The sequence below is a fragment of the Neopelma chrysocephalum genome, unplaced genomic scaffold, assembly GCF_003984885.1.
Source record: "Neopelma chrysocephalum unplaced genomic scaffold, ASM398488v2 Primary Assembly neopelma1_71, whole genome shotgun sequence".
Classification (NCBI taxonomy): Eukaryota; Metazoa; Chordata; class Aves; order Passeriformes; family Pipridae; genus Neopelma; species Neopelma chrysocephalum.
In genome coordinates, this window is record NW_020897731.1 from 6,726,511 (window position 1) to 6,747,407 (window position 20,897).

The window sequence follows — 20,897 nt, forward strand, 5'->3', positions numbered from 1 at the left end:
GTACATAGAGGAGCAACCACTAACACCTTCACTCCTGTTGTTCACCTTCACTGAACCTGCTGTTCAGTGATTCTTAAATTAAAAAAAAAGAATCCTGAGAGCAGACTGGAGAAGAAAAGTTCTCATACTTAACCAGCCACGCTCCCTGTCAGCTGAGACAATCAGGCTCCTTTTCTGACCCAGGGAGCCATGCCCTCCTGTTTGCATCATGGCCCAGCCTCAATAGGTTGCTCACAGCACCCACTATTTTTTTAGCATGTTCATGGTGTATCAGCACACAGGGCTTTGAACTCCCTCAGGCTAAGGAGGATATTGACCCATATGTCACGACTTTGGGGCAAGGGTTCTGGAATACCAGATAAAGCTGGGCATCACCTACCACCTCTCATGCTGTGTTGTAAAAATAAACAACATAGTGGCTGGCTGAAACCAGGATGGCACAGGTGCCTGTGGTGTCCTAAGCAATGAAATCTAAAAAGATAAGCCTCTAGCTGAAGGCTGCAGTGAAGCCACAAAGTCTGACTGTGGCTTTATGTCCTTCTAAGCATCCTAAAGCTCCTCAACTGTGCAGTGGATATAAAGGTTTTTATAACAATATTGCTTGAATAAAAAAAAAAGGCAAAACGATCAGATACTGTGATGATGGGAGTGCAGGTAGATCTAGACTTTCAGAGTCCACAGAAAATGAGAAGGCATAACAAAATTCATTATAGGAAATGGCTTTACTATGCTAGAACTTTCAGGCACATTTTCGATGATGACATGGACATATACTATAGCAAATGTACATGGATGAACTTTTTTCCCCTCTCCATAATTATTTCCATTTTATAATAGCCGCAAGAGGCTGCAGGCAATGTATTTTCTCGTACTTTTTGGATGGCTGAAGTCATCTGGTTTTCCTGATGCTATGCAATTTATTCAAGGTGTTTAACACTGATAACCAACCACAGATGCACTCCCTAGACTTTCCCATTGTCACAGTAAGAGACTGCCTAAAATGGCCAAAAAATATAGGGGTGTTTTTTTCCAACTAAACTAAGGAAAACACAAAATTTTATATTCATACAAAATATCTATATGATAAGCAAAAAACAAAAAAATCATCATAGATTAATCCCTTCTGGGTTTTGTTTAATTTTTTAGAGCTCTGCCAAGCAGAAGGTTGATTGTTCATCACCAAAGGTGTTTTCTGCACAATGTCAATTCCTATGATATTCTATAGATTCATACAGCTGTATTTATTAAAACACAAAGAGTTGAGTGTTAGTAAATGGATGCTTCTAACAGCTCCTGCAGATTGTAATAAAGTAGCTAATGAGAAGAACTGCTCATATTGCCTTACTCCTAAGGCACAGACCATCTTTAAGTTAGACTATGATGACAAATGGTTGTTTTCTCCTTTATATACATCATCTTCCATGATTACAGATATAGATGAATAGCTCTTTGGACTGCATCCATAACTAACCTCAGACACTGTCTCAAGAACTTGATTCCAGCCTTACTAGTAGAAAGCTGAGTAAAGACAAACTGTATTAATTGTTTGGGAGAGTATATATTCATGTACCCAAAAAAACAAGTGTGAGCAAAATGTAAGCAGATCAACTTTTAAATGCTTTGTCAAAGCAAGCCCGAAGAATATTAAATGCATGTACGTCTCCTCTTTTCCCCCTGTTTTGACCTGATTATTTTATAACTTGGTATAATTCTACTGAAATCAACAACCCTCTTGCAGCTGATATCCTTTGAAGTTGTTTTTAATCTGATTTTTGTTCAGAAAGAAACTAAGAAAAAAAAGAAAAAAACTTTGAACAATGAAATCAAACACTGGAAGTTAAAAATGTAAGCTCCCTTTAGGTTCATACGAGAATATGAGTTGGGGTAAAAGCTGACATGATTCATCCATCTTGAGAAGTACTAAGTAGCCACAACTTCTGCTTACACAAAGGTATTATCAAGGATTGGTAACAGCCTTCATAGCAGGTATCAAAAACCACTGCTTTCTTTAATTTTACTTCAAGGAAATGGAGAGAAAAAAGCTTAAAATATCACTCCAAACCAATCACTATTGAAAAAGTATTTTGTTTTATATTTAGATCCTTTCAATGATTTCTCTGGTTTTCTTTCCTCTTTAAGGAAGTGGTCTTTAACAGAATTTGATGCAAGAAATGTGGGAGGACAGTGTAAGTAGAGAATTGATAGCATCTTCATAGACGGCATCATTCTCAAGTCCCCTTGGGGGCTACAGTGCTTTGGCTTATGTGGGTAGATTTTCTTTCTGCTGCTTTTCCTCTTCCTTCATGTATTTCTAGTTTCTAATCCCTGCTGCAGTGTCAGTGAAAAAGAAAAAGACAGCTCTTGAAGACTTTGTGGTCTTTTTTTTTTTTCTTTTTGTCTATAAGGGAGGCAACCTTTTCCCTCTAAACTGAGTCTGTACTCAGAAGAGTCTTGAGAACTGCTTGGCAGCTCCCTGTGATCTCAGCAGAACTGGCCTGTCGTGGGGTACCTGTCGTGAGGCCTTGGTCTAGTGGGGGAAGAAAGACGCACAAGACACACAAGACACACAAGGATGGTGAGACAAGAGATGTCTGCCTGCTCAGCGCAGCAGGCAGCCTTTATTGAGCTTGCCAACTTCACACACAACACAAACATATTCCTACAAAAACATCCAGGAATCCAAGCACCTGCACATTATCAAACCGTCTTAACCTTGTACTCCCTGCAACCCAAGGCCGTGTCCATAGAAACCATCTAACCAGCTCCACTGCTCCCATGGAACATGGCCTAACTTTTGCACTACCTCAAACTTTAATTGTGGGGCTACAACTTCACCCCACACTGGCCCGATTAGCAGAGGCTTGGGAGTAAGCCTTGGAAGTCAGACTATGACAGTGTCCACATGCCCTTTGCTGTTGTGATTAGTCTGATAGTGTTCATGCCTTGTATTTCTAAAGGTAACAAAATATATAAATACCATGGGAGAAACTTTGCACCCGCTTATGTCACTCTGGAGGAAGGTCACTACTTTCTGAGATGTTATTCCAGTTTGTATACTTGTGTGATTCAAAACAGAAATTTTCCTTACCATTTATTTTGGCAACAGAAAACTTACTTCAGATAGCAAAGTGGTCCACAGTAGGAATCTAAATATTAAAATAAGACCACAAGAAATAACCTACCCGTACATTAAACTAGAAAGAATTTGAGGAAGCTGAGAAATAAAGAGACCAGATGGTCTTCAAAATACAATTAGACACCAAAAAGGTGCAGGAAAGAAACAAAAAGTACCATGAATATGATTTTGGTGATAACATTGAAAGACTCCAAGAATATACATTTTGTTCTGAATCATTTGTCATTCTCCTTACACTCTTAAATAATAGTGAGCAAGCTGTATTTCATGTCCTGTTTCTTACTGCAATTATTTTAATAAAATTAATTCATTTTTAAAATTACATTGTTCAAGGGCACTTATCAATAGAATATATGACATGGTCTCCTTTGTAAGGCTGAACATCTCATCTCACACACTGTGAAAGAAAATCAGTAAGGCATCCAAGGATACACTAGAAAACCAACACGATGTTGGGAGAGTTATAAAATAGAGACTTGCTATTAAATAGACTATAATATTTCAAATTACACCATAGCTCTAATACAACTTGTCAAAAGCTAATCAGTGAAAAGGTCTCATGTAGTGTTTAGAAGACTGAAATTTACTTCCTTCCTTCCTTCGCATATCAGTATCAAAAGATTACTCCATTTTATATTTCATTACTTTGAATGAAATTGGTAACTCCCTAGAAAGAAACCTCTGCTTTCTTACAGACTTGAGATCTACATTACCTTGTGGTATACAGTGGTAATACTCCCGATGAAGCTGGAGCAGCAAAGCACCAGAATGAGACAAGGTCTACTCCAGAGAGTACTGTGATCTCTGCCTCATCACCAATACCATTCTGTTTAAACAGTGCTTCTGTTTTCTTTGAAGATTTTGATCCAGCATGACTGGGTCCAATCCTTGCTTTATAAACAAGATGCTATAAAATTTCAGCTAGGGAATACTGCTGTGGGTTTTTTTCATGTGGCTTATACTTATTTTATGTAAAATCATCTTATCTTGGCTAGAAATGGTGCACAATCCTTTAATTAAATCAGCTCTAAGTTTTGCCTGAATGATTAATAAAATGAGAAAATTCTCTGTTCTGCTATGAAAGCTCTATTCTTTTGTATTCCTTCATTCTTTTCTATTCTTAAACCCTTTCTTCAAATCAGATTCCCAAGCTGATATTTGTTCATTTGGGCTCACCTAAGAACTATAGTCTGTAGTTAATCAAGTTAATTTTCTTTTGTAACAAAACTCCAAAACAAAATAACAACAAAAAAAGCAATAAAAGTAACCATTTGTTGTTGTTGTTGTTGATGAAGCATGGCATTTTCATGGCTAAAACTGCCCGAAGGAATGGAGAAATTAATTTCAATAAATTGGATTTTATGTGTATAAAAGATCTCTGAATAAATGAAAAACTCTGAGATGACATTTGGATCAAAGGAGATATATCCATTGACTCTAATGGATGTTGAACTGGATCTTTGTTTAACAAACTACCTTATTATGAGTAATGGTGAGGCACCAACACCAAGCAGAAAAGGTAAGACGGCACAAGAAGCAATTCAGAGTAGGAAGGAATATTTAACATAGCACAGTTTTTCTAGCCGTGCAGAACACAGCACTGGAAATGACGAAATTTAGATGAATCCTGTGTTATAATTCTGATAATGTCTTGTCCCTGCTCTCTGCTCACAAGCCTTATCTGTGCACCAGTACAGGTCTGGTCCAGGACCTTTGCTCATTGACACTGCCTAGAGATTCTCCCCATTACATCCTGTGGGTCTGTCTGAGGCAGGGTAAACAGAAAGTCGTGGTCTTCCATTTATGAGTTTGTACACCTGTTGATACTCCCTTTAATATCAAGAGAAGGTATGCTTAGAAATCAAAAGGAATGCACAGATTTGCACATTAACTGATGGACACCAGTATTCATTTATGTGTACATATACAGCAGTGAACAAGTTTACTGAAGCTTTCCAACAGGTTTGTACAAATGGAGAATATTGGCAAATAATTGCAAAGTTACTAAACAGTATGGTTCATAGAATACCTACAAAAGTGGATATTCCATTTATAACCATACATATATATATAAAATTTTGGTTTTCACTCAGAAGCAGTGCAGAAGATCAAACTTTTCTTTCTGCTTATTTTGTTTTGAATTCAAGTTTTGTCAGTTAAGGTAATCTGTTCTGAGCAAGAGTCTCCTCTGAATTCTACCGCTGGAAATCAGTAGTCACTCTAATTAAGTGAACACATTTATAGCAGTATAAAACCATAACAGGTCAGACACAATCAACATTATGTTCCAGATCCAGAAGTAAGAAAGGGAAATTTACAGCTTTACAGAATTCTACTTAATCTGTAGGATTCCCCAGCACTTTCTTGTCTTCTCGTATCGGTGCTGGCAAATTTGGAGATGAGGTTTGACTTCAAGACAGGTGCCAGTTGGAACAAATCCATACTGCTGCACTCTTGTCTGCCCAGCACAAGTAGCACTTGGGGAGCTAATAAGAATGGTCATAATTTAGGTGGAAAGGATTAGATTAATTTTTTTCACCAGATCAGACTCCTGACCCGGCTCCAGCAGTACAAGAGAGGTGACTGCAAGACAAATTTAGCTTTGTATGTGCCAATCTCTAAACCCACACAAACCCAGTCTAATAGTCTTTTAACTATTTTACTTCTTAGAGCCAGGTTTTGGTATTTAGTGTTTCTGTTGTGAATATAAAATGGCAAGATTGCAAATTAAAAAGTGGAAGTATATGGACAAACTGAAGTGACAAAGTGGGGAGGTATCCTCCATAAAGACCAGGTATCACACAAGAAAGATAAGAGATTTTCAGGAATATCTTAGAAATAGGATCAATCTCAAGAGTCCAGAGAAATCCTCCAACATATGTAGATACGGAAAATCAAATTTTATTTTGAGATGTATGAAAGAAGGTCTCTCGAGCAGAGAGAGGTAAGCAATAATGCTGTTTTACATACAGAAAGTGGCAGAGGAAGGGGAAGGGATAAGCAGGCTAACCAGTAAAGTTAACTACATATAGAAAATTATTTAAAAAGGTTATATGAGTTAGTTGCTTGTGATATCACAATAGACCATGAAATTATCTTTATGAAGATTAAAAACATGAGTGAGTGGGCTATAGGATTACCTTTCCAGATGAAGGGCAAACCTTAGGGATGCCATAAGCTTTCCACTATAAATATTTCAGATTCTAAAACAACTCCTTCCAAGAACAAAGACTTGAACCACCAGCTTTGCATTAATGCCTATTTCTTGACCTCTCCTGAGCACCCACTCCTCCCTGCATAATAATTCGCACCAAATACCCTGGATATTCAATATTAAACAACTAATTAAATTTTTTGCTGTTTTCATTGCTTTGAACAAGAAGCTGGTTTTGGCATTTCCAGGTCTTCATACAAATTGTACCTCTGCAGGTCTCATTCCTAAACTTAATTAATAGTTATTATTATTTATGACAGCACTGCATACTAGTCCAAGCTTTAATTTGGTCTTCTAAAAAGAGAGCCTGTGGCTGTGTTCTTGGACTTTTTACTTCATCTTTTTTCTTTTCTGAAATAACATTATTATTTCAAATCTTGTAGCTTGTTTTTGTATGACTAGTGCTTTGTCTTTGTCTCTCTTTTTCTCCCTTTTACCTTTCTGACATTTTTAATTTTAACCTGCTCCAACATAATTTCATTCTGATTTCTTACCCAGGATGCTTCAAGGACTCACATTGCTGATTATCATCCTTCCATTCTCGTTAGTCCAGACCTTAATTTTATTTCAAAGGTCATGTGGGTTTGTCTGTCCAGTGGGCATGGTAGCTGGCTTGTGTTCATAGACACATACATTTTCTACTTAACTGATACCCATGAGCCTCGTAGTGCTCTTTGTGTGAAGAGGAGGCTCAGGGGAGACCTCATCACTCTCTACAACTCCCTGAAAGGAGGTTGGAGCCAGATGGGGGTTGGTCTCTTCTCCCAGGCAGCTATCAGTAAGACAAGAGGGCATGGTCTTAAGCTGTGCCAGGGGAGGTTTAGGTTTGATATTAGGAAGAAATTCTTTACAGAGAGGGTAATCAGGCATTGGAATGGGCTGCCCAGGGAGGCGGTGGATTCACCATCCCTGGAGGTTTTTAAGATGAGACTGGATGTGGCACTTAGTGCCATGGTCTAGTAACCACGGTGGAGTGGACCAAGGGTTGGACTTGATGATATCAGAGGTCCTTTCCAACCTGGTTGATTCTATGATTCTATGACTGGATATTACCATCTCCAGAATACTGGCAAAATATGCCATTTTTGCTAAAATCCCAGTTCATTCTCTTATATCTTTTGTTTCTTGTGCTCTGTTCCCATTCCCCACTTTTCACTGACTTCTGAAATTCCTGATATCCACAGACACTAAAATCTGTTTCCAAGTCAGGAGAAGCAGAAGTGGACACTGCTGCACCAGCTCACCATACTCTCCAAAGTGTGGTTTAAAATTACTGTCTGATTTTTTTAAATGCTCTTGGGTTTCCTCCATCTTTTTTTTTTGCTTCTCATGTGCCATAATTTTCCCATTTGTTTTAGTAAAATGCTAGAAATCAATGGATGAAAAGCACACCACTGTTATTTCTAACAATATGAATGTTATCTTTCCAACCCACGTTCTAACAGAGATTGCTTCAGATTCTATCTTCCCTTCAGAACATTTCTAAGTTGGTGCCTCATTCTCTACCTGTCCTATCTTCTGCAACTCTCTGCTTTCTGTTCCCTTGTCCCACTCAAGCCATCTTGATGATTTCTTTTAAAAAAAAAATTACTATATCATTGTATGTGGTCTTTCATGTTTATGATGCAGTAACTCTCGATATAACTGTTCTGTGTCTTTATTAAAAAAGTGAAAACCTAACAATTGACTATATGAGCTGTTGCAAAGAATACATTTCTTCTCATTTATTATTCTGAAAGTAACATATAACACTGTCCCTAAAGCATTAGATGCATGAGAGGAACAGAAACCACTGTGATCATTACTAAAATAAATGCTTAGAAATTACATTACCAGAAAACCTTGGCAGAATCAACTAATTATAGTTGGCAGAAATAGATTATGGATAGCCAGCTACAGTCATCTGAATCCTTCTGTGTGAATCCTCTGGTTTTGACTGTATTTTCCTGGAGAAAACTGCCCCAAGTTGGATTGGTTTAGATTGAAAAATTCCATCATTTATTAGGAACTAAGTCTAGAAAATGTTGTGTCCGCTTTCAGCATCTACAATTCAGAGGATTCTTTAAAATTTTGACAGCTTTCGTATGAAAATATCTGGAATGATTAAATGATCCAAACCCTCTCCTTTGAGTGCTTGTGAACCCTTAATAGAACTTATTCACATCCATTAGGATATAGCATCTTGCTACATGAACACATACTCTGTTTACCCAGCACACCTCAGTCAGTGCACAGCACAAAGTAAATGATGTTGCCAGGTGTAGGACTTCATTCATAACTACTGAAGATACGGAAACATGGCAGAAGCATGAAGCAGGGGACTGCAGAACAAGAAAGAGTAAGCTCAGAGTAACCCAATGGTGCTTTAACAAACTGCCCCAGCTCCCAAGCCTTACTGTGGTACTCAGTCATGGAAAAAGCATTTTCACCAGTGTGTTCCCAGAAACAACATCTGCTCCTTTTTCAACTATATAGCTATAGCTAGCCTGAGACATCAGACTACAGCCAACAGCAATAGTTCTGTTATTAGTATTTGGGACAAGATGAAATCCTAATTGCTCTGCAAAATCAGTCCCTTGTTTTCTAAGAATGGCCACCTCCCCTTGGCTGACCCCTCAGACTGCCCCAGGGCTCATCCATGTGCCTCAATGCCATATGTGTACACGGGGAATGACAGTGCCTCTTCAGCTGGTAGAAGCCATGCAGCCATTAACATTTGCAGCTGAGATGAAATCATAGGAGTCATTTAGGTTGGTAAAGATCATTGGTTCCAACCGGTAACCTAGCACTGCCAAGGCCCCCACTAAACCATGTCCCTAAGTGCCACCTCCAGAGGTCTTTTAAATACTTCTGGGGATGGTGACTCCACCACTTCCAGAATGACAGAATGGCAGAAAATGAGTAGCACTGGAACACTCACTACTGAGTGAGGGCTGGTCATCCTGTGCATTGTATGTGCTTGGGCCTCTGTGGGAAACACAATGCATGATGATTAACTTAGAAGATGATGGCATACTGTAACTTGCAAAAGGAAATTAATTCATATTGCATGAGTGACCATAAATATAGCATTTCTTATCCCCCAGGTAACTAACTTTGCATCGTTAACATGCTTGTATGTAAACTTTCTCCTTCTTTATTGAAGATACACCAACAGCTGTAAAATACTGACCAGATAGCTGCCAAAAACTGTTACATATTAGGAGCAAAATAGCTCCAAAATGATTTGAGCTCATATCTTTTCTGTGCATGAAACCATATTTAGAAAATCAAATTGCCCTGCACATTAATGGAAACTGTTGCATGTGTGTCTATTTTGCATGTGCAAAAGAAAATTTTGTGTACACAATGGGTATACATACAAATGGCTTTTGTTTACAACGTAAGTAATGACATAAGAAAATTGTGTCCCATTAAATAATTCACATTAATTCTCCTAGCAGAAGAAATCCAAAAGTGTCTAGTGAGGAACTAAATTAGTGAAAGTGAGGACTTGGAAAATATTGTCCTCTGTGTAGCAATAGTAACACCTTATTATTGGTTTATATAGAAAACAAACAAATTGGATAATTTGTAGCTCAGATAAGCCTTGGTTAGCAGAGTCATACAGGATGTAAGGGGAAATGGGAGTGTGCATTCCCCTGCCTACACAGCTCTCCTGACATAAAGCAGGAGTGTTCTGCCACACCAATTCTAACTCTACAAAGGGCAGATGCAGATTGGACTTCATTAACATCAATAAAGTGGCGACCAGAGCAGACCACAGTGTGGGGAGGATGCAATAGATACATCTGGGGTAGAGGTCCAAGAAATCAGAGACAAATTTTGAAAACCAGCTGGGCAAGACACAACTGTATTTCAAAGCTCATGCCAGGTAGTCCTGCCTAATTGACAATAGGGGCTGACTTTTTTATAATGTCAGAAATTTTAGGAGAATAAATGCAAGAAATGTCCAAGCTCCAAATTATGAATACTGTTGCTAGTCTAAAGCTGTTGTTTTTAGAGTACATTCAAATCTATTATGCATTGAAGATCTAAATAAAGTAGTTCAGCAACTAAAAAATTACAGAGAAAAAAATAAGGTAACATGGGGGGACTGAATTATTCTAGCTCGATGGAAACTGTTCTTCTGACTGATATCTCCATCTTCAAACTCCATATAGGATTCCTGTTTGTTCCTGGACTCCTACTGACTGAGACTAGGCTATAGGTCTTGGCCTTATTATCTGATAGTTCTTAATATCTACTACTTGATGACTTGATGAGAAATTACATTTTAAAAAGCTTGATATTAATTTTAAACCTACAATGTTTACCTCATTATTTCTGAGACAGCTTATTCGACTGCTAGTCAGCAGCTACAGAAAAGTACGCTGACCCCATTGATGAGGTAATCAATTATGCTGGAACAAAACAAACTCGTAACTAGAAAGAAAGGAAGCCTATGGTTTTATGCAGAGCCAGAGAAAACAGAGAAAAAGAGCATTTGGCAATTGACATAGGATAAAACATTTCATTTCCAGGTTCCAAGAAGATATATTTTAAATTTGTATTAAATATGATTTACAAATCAATGTTCTTCTGTGCTAGACAGCTTTACTTGGAGTGAATGAAGACAAACCAGGGCTCACATCCAAAGCTGTGGCTCTACAGGCATGTGGCACTCAGGAATGGAGGTTTACATGCCAGCAACTGCAATTATCCCAACTAGCAATGATTTAGCATTCTGTGATGTCTAGAGTCCAGAAAACACAGGCTCTGCCTTTATATCACAACCATCTGAAATCCAGGTTTAAATTCTGCCTTTAAAGAAACTGCAGCACAGCTTGCTGCTGTGTGCACGTTAGAGAATAAAAATGATTAATTCCACCCATCAGTGAAGTCTTGGCTTATGAGTATCACAAGCCTTTGCTGTGTGCAGTAGAAAAAAAAAGAAAATAATTTTTATGCTTAGTTTCTGATCTTTATTCAAAACGATGTAACAGTGCTAATTACTAAACCCTGGGAAGACTGAATAAAATATCATAGAATGCTGACTGAAAAAAACACCAAGCAGAACACCTTAAAGCTAGGTACATTTACCACATTATTTTAGTGCATGATTTTACAGTCCTGAGCTCAGAAAAGATTTTTATGTTAAAACTAACAGAGGAAAGTAATTGGGAAAGAAGCAAATCAAAATGGAAATACACCGTGTAATACAAGCCATGATGAGCTGAACATCTGAAAAAAAGAACAGAATTATCAATTCCTCCTTGGGAAAAAAAAATTTCCTCTTGGAATCACCACAGCAGGAGTCAGACGAAGCTTTGCACCCAGAGACCTAATGTCTGGGTCCGGAAGAAGAAAAAAAGTAAGACTTCATCTTTTCACCCCCTTCCACTTCACTGGTCATCTCCCTAGTGCTTATCTTGATCCCAGTTTTCTTCTTCTGAGGTTTTTTTTTCCTGCCTCCCCTTCTTCCTTTCTTGCTTTTTATTTTTGATGCTGACAGAGGTAGCAGTAATTGGTGCCTGATGCCAGCTGCCTCTTAACAGGAATCCTGCCTTGGTCATTTGCATCGTCACGTTCAGCGATCACAGACTATACCACAAAGCACCCAGAAGAGGTCAGTGATAGAGGTAGTGCTGAGAATCCAGCATGGCCCTCCAAGCCTCATAGAGGACAGCTACAGAGTCCTGCAACTGGTGTGTGTCAGCCCAAGCACTCGACAGTGTGTCCCTTCGTGCCAAGGGGATCAAAGACCTCACAAGAGGGTCAATGCCTTGTGCCACTGGACAATTTGTAAACAAAACACAGAAATAGCGTACCTGAGCCAGCCACTTGCTGCCCAGTTTTCCACTAGGGTGTAAAGCAAACCTTGCCATGACTGAGGAGGAATTCCCAGTGGGATTTTCAGTAGAATATGCTCTAGGATGCCCCACCAGGTGACAATGACAGTGTGGCTGTAGGCTTGTTGCCAAAGCACAGGGGCTGCTCTCTGTACCAAACCACAAACTAAACTAAACACAAGAATCCAATATGCTTTATGTAAACATGTCATTCTTACATTTACACATGGAAAAATTCTAATGCAATGTATTATTTATTCCTCTGAGGTTTTACACAATATTCTTGTTTCAGTTATGCTACAACAGACCTGCTCTGCACAACTTAGGGTATAATTTGAATGGTAACTTCTGCACTAAGACACATAAGCAAAAATCAGCAATGGCTTATCCTATTAGGAGAGTAAGTAAGTACAACTACAGACTTTTTATAAACTGTAGGGATACAGCAAGAGAGATCTCACCACACATCTCAGTTCTGGACACTGTCTCCCCTGCAGTTCAAGACACACTGGGGATAGGACTCCATCCATCCATAGGGAAGGTAGTATAAGGTTCATAGAACTGAATGAAGTACAGCTAAAATATAGACTTAAGTACAGCTTTACAGTAGGCTGAAAATAACTGCATTTTCTAGTGTTATTGTTATCTTAAAAAAGTGTCTTGATTAATGACTCACACAATTAAAAGAAATAAAACCAGATACTCTTGTCCAAATTAGCTTGGTGTATCATCAAGCAATTTGCCTCATTTTATCTACTGATGGCACGCCTAGAAATAGGAAAAATCTGAATTTTAACCTTGAAATATGAACCCTACAAATCTGTATTTCAGCGTATGTATTGTAAACCCACACTGGGGAATACTTTCAAAAATAAAAATAAACATTCAAACTTTGAATGCACTTTAAGGGTCAAAAAGCAATGGGAACAAATGCATTATTTAATCATAAAAACCACACTTGAATCAGCGCAAGGCTGAGGAGGAAGCTCAGGCTCCCAGAGGCATGTGAAGTGAAGACTGCTTTGAGGGACTGCTGCAAACAGGGCTGGGGCTGAGCCTTCCCTCAGCCCTGCTTCTGTCTGGGAAAGGTGGTGAGGTAGAAAAGGCTGGAGAATACAGGTAGCTTTTAATAAGAATTATCTGCCATTTTCTCAGGAACAGTGAAGCAGAAAGGAAAAATGGTGGGAACATTTTGCTTACAGTAAAACGAAGCCATTATTCAAAACTGAGAAGAAAGACTGTTAAAAAACAGGGCTACTCAATATGGCTTGGACTCCACAATAAAATTCTTAGCCTTTTTAATGGCATATTGTTATCAGCTACATCTCTACTATGGTGCCTGTGTTTTTCCTTCACCCTCATTAAGGGTTAGGTCAATTTTGTACCTGACCACCAAAGGCTCTGCTCTCATTACCTTGACTCAAAGCTAACAGTAACTTTTAAAAAATGCTCACAATAATCATCAGCTATGGTATGCTTACCCTGAGGTAGTTGAGGGTGAAGTTTGTCAGACCCATTCGAGTGATGTTTTTGGACAGCTGCTCCAGCACCTGAGGGTCTTGTGCCTAAACAACAAAGGAAAAAAGAATTTTCACTTTGCTTTTTGTCGTTTTGGTTTTTTCTATGTCCTTAGTGGAATCCAGGGAGGGTTCTCTGAAAAGCAGTGCCAATTCTATAGGAAAATTACACATTGATGCTAAATTTATGTAGTAGGCTAGAGCTCTGTATGCATAGGAAAACAAAAACCTTACAAAATAGGAGCAGAATAAAGACTGTTTTCCAATATCTTCCTTTGGTCCCTGCCCATTCAAAAGATAGACCTAGGAGTCTGGTCATGTAAGTGAGCATGGCCCCACCAAAGAGCTTCCTGGGGGATTGCAGTACACTTTGAGCCTTCTATTTGTTGGCTGGGAGTCCCAGAAGACTAAATAGAACAAGGGAGGAACAAAAAAGGTATCACTTTCTTTTTGTGGGTAAGAAATTGCAGCAGAAAATCTCATCAAGGCACCTTCAGCAGAGCTCATCACGTAGGTGACATTAAGCACAGGCTGGAGAACACTTCTGATCCAAGTTATTTTCCCAGAATTAAACAGGCAAAATGCAAGTATCGTCCTTCTCTGACCCTAGCCAGGAGCTTTACCAGTGAGACCAGCCTCCTCTTTAAAATTACATCAATCTCATTATTAAAATTAACACCTGCTGGTTTCTGGCTAACCTGCTTCCACTCTGAGCCTCCTAAATACATAATGTCGCTCATGGCCATCCTCATTGTCCCTTAATGGGATACTGTTGAAGAGTTCAATTGATCAGTCCTTTAAAACAGCAGATAACGCTGGGACAGAAATGATGGGGCAGGTTTTCAAAGATGTTTTCTTCAGACTTGTAGTAGGACTTTGAAATAAGTCCAGACTGCTTAAGCTATTTAAAATTCCTCACCAAGAATATATTTTTATCTATGGTTATCTAAGAAACTTGATGTCAAAATACAGGAACATCTTTGGGTCTGTGTTCTTACCCTCTATAAAAACATACTTCCGCAATTGATTTTGTTTATGGGGGTACTACTAGGAGGAATACTCCTATGGTGCAGAACTGAAAGTGTCAATGACATTATGTTCTTTGTTTCTCCATGATTTACCTTTATATTTTTTAACTTCAACTTGCAGAATATTTAATATTTTAATTTCCATTGTGTATGATCTCATTCAATTACAAAAGAAAGTCGTGAAATGTGGACAAAAAGAAGATCTGGATTAAAATTCTAAAGGTTTCTAAGTAAATATATGGTAATTACTTATCTTCTGTCTATGCAAGGGTAACATCAGTTTGCTTCATTTAAAGACTAAATATAATTTGTACCTACAATGATAAAAATTCACCGACTTTGCTGTAGTTCATATCAATAGGAACAGATTTTGGACCCAAATCATACAGACCACCAAGTGGGATTAAAAGGAAAATTACATGCTAAAACAGAATGAAAACATAGCAACAGTGGCAATATTAAAGCACTGAGGAGCAAGGGAGTGATGAAAGGACTTGTAAATGGCCATAGTTGCAGGCAAACCAAAATATTTATAGTTAATTGCCTTGGGTGTGAAATTTGCTGGAGATTTTCATAAACCCAATCTCATCTCTTTGCATTAGGTCAAATGAATAAAGGATTACTTACATGCATGGCTAGAATGCTGCGTGGGACTAATTCTCTGTATTGTCTAATGGTAAAGTGCCATGTTTTTATTCTCATAAGATCATCAAAAGTAAACTCCAAGATAAGACGTCCTTCTGTGCATACCTAGAATACACAAAATGCATGAAATAAATTCCCAGGAATTTTGTTTTCAATGGTATTGTATCATTGATTAAACAACATTCAAAAATATCAGAGCGGTATTCTGTTGCTCATCTCTGCTGGATTAATTGTTTCTCGCTCTCTTGGGGAGAAAAAACAAATGTGGGAAAATTACTTCATTGGCCCTACTTCAGAGACAGTAACTTATAATGCTATGGATTTTATAGCATTTCACAAACATAGAATATAGTGCGCTAAATCTTATTTATTGCAACAATTCCCTTTCCCTCACAGTTTGCTACTGCTAATTAATGACTGAACCTCGGTGGAGGTGACTGTGGTGCGACTGTGTGCACTTGATGGCAAGTTGCTGAACCAGTCATTCTCAGTCATTCCCACACGTTGCCCTTTCCTTATAACAGCCTGGCATATAAACCTTTCTTTCATGTGCAGTTGTAGTACACAGTGCCCTGAATGCCTGTGGCCAAATCTGATTTTCTTCCTATTTTTTTCCTTGTCTTTACCAAGTGTTCTTGTCTTTTTCAAGAATTTTGTCCCGTTTTGGGGTTTGTTTTTTTGCCTTTTTTTTTTTGTATGGTTTTGTTTGTTTTTTTGGTTTGTGGGTTTATTTTTTTTAAATTTCTTATCTACTTTTATTAATCCCCCCTTCCAAGAAAGCCAGGTGGGGTGAGGGCAGCAGAGGAGAGGTTTCAGCCAGGACAATGGAGCTACTTCCACAGAAAATGGCTCATGCAGCTTTGTGATGGCTCTTGTCTAAGAAGGAACAGAAAATATGGGAGGAATAAATTCAGAAAGTGGCTACTACCCGAAAATGAATAAATTACTGGGGACTTTAAAACAACTGTCCACAATTTTATGTGGAAAATACACTGTGGTTGTGGTCTTCTTTAAGGTGCAAAATACAAGCCCAGTAGGGTATTTTGACTAGGAGTACTGTGGAGTATCGTAAATGATGTCTGATTTGAAAACAAACTACTACTGCTGTTGATTTCTTTTTAAATGGGATATTTAGACTTACAACTCCCGTTTGACGTAAACTTGCAAGTTAAGGGTACATAGATATCGTGGAAACAGGGGGTAATGGCTTTCAAAAGAAAAGGTTTCTGCAACTTTAATTTTAATACAGCTAGCATTTGATTGAAAAATAACCATCCCAAATTCGGTTGAGTCTGTTGAGCCTTTTTACAAGCCCCACCTCAGGCTTGGCTAGCTCTCACTTGGGCAATGTGGGGCTTTTCTGGTTAACAGTTCACTTAACATCATCATAGTTTTTCTTCTTTGCTGTTTCTGCAAAAACATGTAGGTAATTTTAACAGGCATACTATACAGACAAATTCCTGCAGACCTGTGAAGGAGAATCTTGCAACAGGTTCTAGTTTGCCTTTTTGAACACACCTTAGTGATGCCTTCAAATTTTTAATGTGTCTTATTTTGTCATTCGACCCTGATTTTGATATTCACATCACCTGCGCTATGACGAGAAATTACACAGGGGTACACATGCACACACGTAAGGATTCACTGAAGAAAAACATTTTGTATTAATGTAACTGTGTTGAGGTCAAAGATCCTGGTCACTGACTAGTTAACATGAAAATATTTCAGGTTTAAAATAATTTTTTATAATAATACCTGTGGCTTTTCAAATATTTCTTCTCTTAAGCTCAAACCCCCTCAGCTCTTAACAGGTTTTAGGTAGTGGTATTAACAAATTTTAATAGAAAAAGTGAAACACATTCCTCATATCACAGTGGTAAAATTTATACATCTTATAAAGGAATTTAATTTCCTTATGTAGAGCAGAATTTTACACATTGCTTTTAATCAATAGAATTGGCACAGTTCTTATTTTAAAAGGACTTTTTTTTCTTAAAGCTGCCTTTTACATAGAATCCAAAAAATCAAAAGAGTCTCCAATTAAGAAAACATTTTCTGTTGTGCTGAATTCATGTTACCGTACTGTGAGCTCTGACATTTTGTTTCTGTGGTAACCAAAATCAGCTGATTAGTTGGCATGGCAACAGAAAAGATGTAATCCCAGCAGACACACTCTAATCAATGCCCCCAGCACAGATGGTCTCCGGAGGATCAACAAGAAAGAGGCTGGCAGGCATTCAGTGTATCACGTGGTTGCTCTAGACTAGGCCAGGAAAAAACTAAAAAAGAACATTTCTCAAACTAACCAATAGCTTTTTAACCCCTTCACTGCACTTATTAATTGTAGGAATTTCAACTGCTTGTTCCTATGAAAAGCAACTTTGGTCCTGTGCCTTATTGCTCACAGTCTCACTGTCCTATCACTAAATATCTTTAGAAGTCTTCACCCTTTATTAACTACCATTTCTCAAACATGAGTTATTGCTTGAAAAGAAGCCTAAAGCTTATACAAATCTGGGCAGTGCCTGAGATTATTAGTAAGGATTAAAATCACTGGGTTTCAAGGGCTTCACCTATAAAATCCAGCTGATGGCCCCGCTGCTGGGAGCAGAAAGAGAATGGTTCGAACAGGGGGTGCTCACTGCTTTAGTGGTGAAGGCAAAGCTCTCCTCTGCCAAACTATTGGGAAATATAAATATTGCTAACTGCAGAAAAACAGTTTGCCCACACATAAAGTTGGAGAGTCAGTAAACACAGTGAAAAACAGAGACTTAGGAGGACTCTTAAAACTTTCCTCTACCTGGAAAAATAAATGGAGCATCTCCCAGGTAAACAAACATGGTGGTCTTGGCTTCAGTTTTTTACCACATTTTATTTATGCCATTGAACTGTTATAAATTATTTATAGTGTTTATTTATATCTTGATAAAACAATTTTTAAGTGTGTGACACTTTACAAGGACCTCTTACCCTCTAAAGACAAGCTGAACTATTGATATTCTTACTGCTAGGCATGTTCTGGCCATATTTGTTTGAAAAAAAATGGAAATGCCATTTTGCATATTCATCCAATACTGCAGTATGCAGTGAGTTGCTCTAACTAGCAAAATGTTGAAATGAATAAAATACATTGGATTCTAGACTCTGTGGATTCTTGATTCAATACATAATGAGAAGTGTTTCAATCCCTTATATTTGAAGTTGCTTAGAATTTGCAGCTTAGAATTTGTTTGTAAAACTGAAAGAGTTTGTATTTTTGCATTAAAAACTGCCCTCATGGTAGTTTCACTGGGTCAAATTCAGACATGACCTGCGGAGCTATACAGTTCATTGCAGTCATGCTTACTATGGGAGGTCTGCTTTGTTCCACCAGCGATGCTGTGACAGTAGGAGTTTACCTTTGGTAAGATCTGTGCCCTCAGTATCTCTGGTAGAAGTTAAACCCGCACAGCTGAGACAACATTTGGCTCCAACTTATTTCTGAAAGAGTAACATATTCTCTTCTCCCCTTTTCTATCAACTACTGTGTTTTATTTCAAATTTGCTCTTACTAACTGTCATATTTTAAACACACAGCCACTAAAACCTCCTAATTTTTCTCCTAAAATCCAAATCACATCCCCAGGTGAATTTTGCCACTGGGACACAAAAGTTTATATCAGAATCTGCAAGAGAAAGATCAGGGCTGAAGCATTGCCAGGGCTACAGCGAGAGACCCACTGCACACAGCAGGACAGTGCCATGGGAGGCAACTGTGGCCCCCTCACATGAGGTGGGCACCCAGCCCAGATCATGCTGCTAGTCTATCTTTGACTTGCTGGATGTTACCCTCTTTTCCAAGATAACAACACTGTCATGTGCTGCCATGATAAGTATAATAAACTAATGGAATTGAGAAAAGTGTTCTGTATTTATTGAGTAAAAAACCCAAACCAAACCCCTTTTATTTGATATTGCATTAAAGCTAATACAAAGGGAAATGACACAGAAATGGCTTTAGGGTTCTCAGCAGAGAAGCAGCTCCGGTGTACCTTTGCCGTGTCCTCTGCACATGGGGGCGGATACGGCCAGCACTCACAGCTCCTCATGAGCAGTGAGGTGGCAAAGAAGTGCTACTAGGAATATCTGGTCTCTTCTCTATCTGTTTATGCTTCTATATAAGTCACAGGAGTTGGGGTGGGAGAGCTGGAACAATAACACCACTAAATATACACTTCATGGCTCACCAGTGCACCACACACCAGCAGCTTCCTCTCCCTCTTCTTTGAGCCCCACCCCAAGAGCCAGGAAGATGGCAAAGCGATGGGACTCACATACGTGCTAAAACAGCCTGAGCCATGTGGATCCTGGCTGTCAATAGCCAGTGACTTAAAACTAAAACCTCCACAGTCCTGCGGGCCAAAGGCAACACAGATGAGCTATCTTCTCCTGCTACCCCTTCTACTTTTGTTCTTTTCTCCATGGAAAGGTTAAAGATGAACAGGTACAGGATGGAAAATCATTTTTTCCTGTTAATGTATTAAAAGGGACACTTCCATTTTGAAAAACATTTTACTCTTTTTTTAATATAAGAAATTTTTTTGTTTTAATTTTTAATTTTCTTTGTACTGTTCCTTATAAATATATGGCACTTGGTTTAATTACAGGACTAGAAGTGGCCTATGCATGAAGATAAGTCACTATCAATTACAAATATTGAATATTCACTAACTGCTTGATCCAGAGTGTGTTTAAATCAATTGACTCCTTCCATTGACTTCACTGCCTTTTGGACTGGCATCCTACTGTATTAAATCACTATTTTCCTAGAGATTTATAGTCCTCGTACTAGGTAAGTATCAAATGTAATGCATACCGTCCCAAATGGTAGGTAGCAGAAATGTGAAATCTCTCTGTTGTTTTAAAATCAAGCCCAGAGAAAAGGAGATGGGCAGGCTGAATTTAATTCACGTAAAACTGATAGTTCTGGCCAGTTGGCATTATGAGCTTCTTTTGAAATCTTTCTGGGAGAATTGCAGAAGATACCCACAGAAATGTCCAGTCACATAATGAATATAGAAAACAGTAATTAAATGGCTTCAAGGGTTTTCAGTATTAGAAATAATCTCAGTCTACCAGAAAAATTCAACAGCCAGTATTTTTTACCCTTATACACACTAAAAAAGCAAAAGAAAACAAAAAACCAACAACATGCTTTATTGAGTCTTCCCTGTTACCTTGGTAAACATAGGTTTTCCATGCTGAGTGACCATGGTGCATTGATCACAGTCCACTGTGATGGATGAGTTGTGGTATGACTCTTTTGAGTGCTTGAGAATGTAATACAGGTCTGTTACACCTCCTTCAAAGACAGTGCTAAAATAACGAGGAATGAGGGTCCTTCCAATTGCTGTGAGGAAAATACAAAGCAGAATTCAGCAAATGCTCTAGGTTATAAAATCTCAAACCATTTGCTAAACAGCACATGAATAATTTTAAGTTCAATGAAATCAAACTTTCATTTAATGAATATAATACATGTTCTCT

General features: G+C 38.3%; 1 protein-coding gene across 10 annotated transcripts in view; it reads right to left on the reverse strand.

The window, feature by feature from the left end:
- Nucleotides 1-20,897, reverse strand: part of LDB2 (LIM domain binding 2) — a 221,979-nt gene that overhangs the window by 33,640 nt on the left and 167,442 nt on the right. For all 10 annotated transcript variants that reach the window (XM_027686529.1, XM_027686528.1, XM_027686526.1 and 7 more), the window contains 3 exons: nucleotides 20,588-20,760; nucleotides 15,354-15,476; nucleotides 13,663-13,746 (listed from right to left, as the gene is read on the reverse strand). In XM_027686529.1, coding sequence (XP_027542330.1) covers nucleotides 13,663-13,746; nucleotides 15,354-15,476; nucleotides 20,588-20,760 — 380 coding nt within the window. The remainder of the gene's footprint in view (nucleotides 1-13,662; nucleotides 13,747-15,353; nucleotides 15,477-20,587; nucleotides 20,761-20,897) is intronic.